Source organism: Mandrillus leucophaeus, unplaced genomic scaffold (assembly GCF_000951045.1).
Source record: "Mandrillus leucophaeus isolate KB7577 unplaced genomic scaffold, Mleu.le_1.0 Scaffold151, whole genome shotgun sequence".
Taxonomy (NCBI): domain Eukaryota; kingdom Metazoa; phylum Chordata; class Mammalia; order Primates; family Cercopithecidae; genus Mandrillus; species Mandrillus leucophaeus.
In genome coordinates this window covers 1,405,808-1,408,808 of record NW_012101488.1, presented here as the reverse complement: position 1 = coordinate 1,408,808, position 3,001 = coordinate 1,405,808, and the positions used below count along the sequence as shown (strand labels likewise).

The following is a 3,001-nucleotide window of genomic DNA, read 5'->3' as shown; positions in this document are numbered from 1 at the left end:
CACACACAACCACACATGGCTAACTTTTGTATTTTTAGTGGAGACAGGGTTTCACCATGTTGGCCAGGCTGGTCTTGAACTCCTGACCTCATGATCCACCCGCCTCGGCCTTCCAAAGTGCTGGGATTACAGGTGTGAGCCACTGCACCCAGCCTTTTGTTTTGTTTTGTTTTTTGTTTTTTTTGAGAAAGAGTCTCATTCTGTTGCCCAAACTGGAGTGCAGTAGTGCAATTATAGCTCACGTAGCCTGAATCCCTTGGGATCAAGTGATCCTCCTACCTCAGCCTCCTCAATAGCTGGGACTACAGGTATGCACCACTACACCTGGCTAATATTTTTATTTTTCCTTTTTGTAGAGACTGGGTCTCACTGCGTTGCCCAGGCTGGTCTTGAACTCCTAGGCTCAAGCGATCCTCCCACCTCAGCCTCTCAAAGTGTTGAGATTACAGGCGTGAGCCACTGTGCCTGGCCTGAGTTGAGTCTTTATTCTAACATCTATCAGGGGAAAAATATGCCTGAAACCTCAAATCTGTGTTCTCAGAGAGTGGTTGCTCAGGGTGGGGCTCAAGTAGGCATTGTTGGGGTGTCCACTCTCTGCAGTCCACAGCAATTATGGTGAGGAGTGTGGGGAGAAGAAGGTCAGAGTGTCCGTGACTCCCTCACTGTTGTCCTCTCTCCCAACAGGCACTGCAAAGTCAGCGATGAACTGACTTCATCCCAGTCTCTCAGCCCCCACCAGGACCAATCTGGAGTCCCTCCCCTGCCCCCATTCAAATTTCCCTTCTGTCCCCAAACTCATCTCTGATCTAGACCTTACTCACCTGCTTCCTGTTTCCTAAGACTCCTTCCTGCAGTCCCCAGACTGAGCCTTTTGTCTTTGTCCAACCTGTGCCAGACACCTCCTTTTCCAGAACGTTCTTACTAGTGACCTTATCTCTGTTTCCTTCTGGGGTCCTAGGAAATGCCAGCACTCCCGTCCGCATTGCCTGGACTTTCCGACACTCCCTAACTGCCCTGTGTCCTATCTCAACACTGTCTCATGTATTTCCTGTGTCTTCTAGAACATCCTCCAGCCATTATTACTTCAGTATGGCTACACATACTTCCTAACTGCCCTGCAAACATCTCCTTCTCACCGTTGCCCAGTGATGCTTTCATCCCCTCCATAAACACTCCCCGAGACCAATTTTTGTGTCACCCCTATACTCCCTCATTGACACCCTGATTAACTCTATACATAACCTCCTTGACAAACCTCTTTATTAATCTCATCATCCTCCAGACTTCCTTCCTGTCATAACTCCATCCCTCCTCCAACTTTTCCCTCTCAAGCTCTGCCCTTCCCAGCCCAGCCCAGCCTACCCGACCTCAACTCTTCCCTGTAGACTACATCCCACCATGTTCCCCTGAGCCTCCAAGGAAGGGGCTCAGGGGGCCCCATGGCCTCCCGCTCCCCGTGGCCCCACAGCCCTCGTGGGCCAGGGGAAGCGTCCCAGAAGCCGAAGTGCCCACCATGGGCAACCACACGTGGGAGGGCTGCCACGTGGACTCACTTGTGGACCACCTCTTTCCGCCATCCCTCTACATCTTCGTCATCGGGGTGGGGCTGCCCACCAACTGCCTGGCTCTGTGGGCGGCCTACCGCCAGGTGCAACAGCGCAACGAGCTGGGCGTCTACCTGATGAACCTCAGCATCGCCGACCTGCTGTACATCTGCACCCTGCCGCTGTGGGTGGACTACTTCCTGCACCATGACAACTGGATCCACGGCCCCGGGTCCTGCAAGCTCTTCGGGTTCATCTTCTACACCAACATCTACATCAGCATCGCCTTCCTGTGCTGCATCTCGGTGGACCGTTACCTGGCCGTGGCCCACCCACTCCGCTTCGCCCGCCTGCGCCGCGTCAAGACCGCCGTGGCCGTGAGCTCTGTGGTCTGGGCCACCGAGCTGGGCGCCAACTCGGCGCCCCTGTTCCATGACGAGCTCTTCCGAGACCGCTACAATCACACCTTCTGCTTTGAGAAGTTCCCCATGGAAGGCTGGGTGGCCTGGATGAACCTCTATCGGGTCTTCGTGGGTTTCCTCTTCCCGTGGGCGCTCATGCTGCTGTCGTACCGGGGCATCCTGCGTGCCGTGCGAGGCAGCGTGTCCACCGAGCGCCAGGAGAAGGCCAAGATCAAGCGGCTGGCCCTCAGCCTCATCGCCATCGTGCTGGTCTGCTTTGCGCCCTATCACGTGCTCTTGCTGTCCCGCAGCGCCATCTACCTGGGCCGTCCCTGGGACTGCGGCTTCGAGGAGCGCGTCTTTTCTGCATACCACAGCTCACTGGCTTTCACCAGCCTCAACTGTGTGGCGGACCCCATCCTCTACTGCCTGGTCAACGAGGGTGCCCGCAGCGACGTGGCCAAGGCTCTGCACAACCTGCTCCGCTTTCTGGCCAGCGACAAGCCCCAGGAGATGGCCAACGCCTCACTCACCCTGGAGACCCCACTCACCTCCAAGAGGAACAGCACAGTCAAGGCCATGACTGGTGGCTGGGCGGCCACTCCGCCCTCCCAGGGGGACCAGGTGCAGCTGAAGATGCTGCCACCAGCACAGTGAACCCCGTGTGGCACAGAACCCCCAGTTTTCCCCTCTCATCCCACAGTCCCTTCTCTCCTGGTCTGGTGTATGCAAATTGTATGGAAAAAGGGCTATGTTAATATAAGAATACAAGAACTTAGGAAGAGTGAGGTTGGTGTGTCGCTGGTCAACTTTTGTGCTCCCAGATGCCATCACAGTTTGGCAGTTGTGGAAGGCCTCCTGGAGGAGGAGATGAGTAAATATTTTTTTTAGAGACAGGGTCTCGCTGTGTCACCCAGGCTGGAGTGCAGTAGTGCAATAGTGGCTCACTGCAGCTTCCACCTCCTGGGCTCCAGAGATCCACATCAGCCTCCCGAGTAGCTGGGACCACAAATGTGCGCCACCATGCCTGGCTAATTTTTGTACTTTTTGTAGAGA

At 55.4% G+C, this 3,001-nt stretch overlaps 1 protein-coding gene across 1 annotated transcript in view; it reads left to right on the top strand.

Annotated features, from left to right (window-relative positions):
- The window catches only part of GPR4 (G protein-coupled receptor 4), a 9,523-nt gene extending 6,789 nt beyond the window's left edge, over positions 1-2,734 (top strand). Inside the window, exon 2 of the mRNA XM_011975112.1 lies at positions 685-2,734. Within this exon, the coding sequence (XP_011830502.1) occupies positions 1,514-2,602 (1,089 nt within the window). The 5' untranslated portion in view covers positions 685-1,513 and the 3' untranslated portion in view covers positions 2,603-2,734. The remainder of the gene's footprint in view (positions 1-684) is intronic.
- The last annotated feature ends 267 nt before the right edge of the window (positions 2,735-3,001 follow it).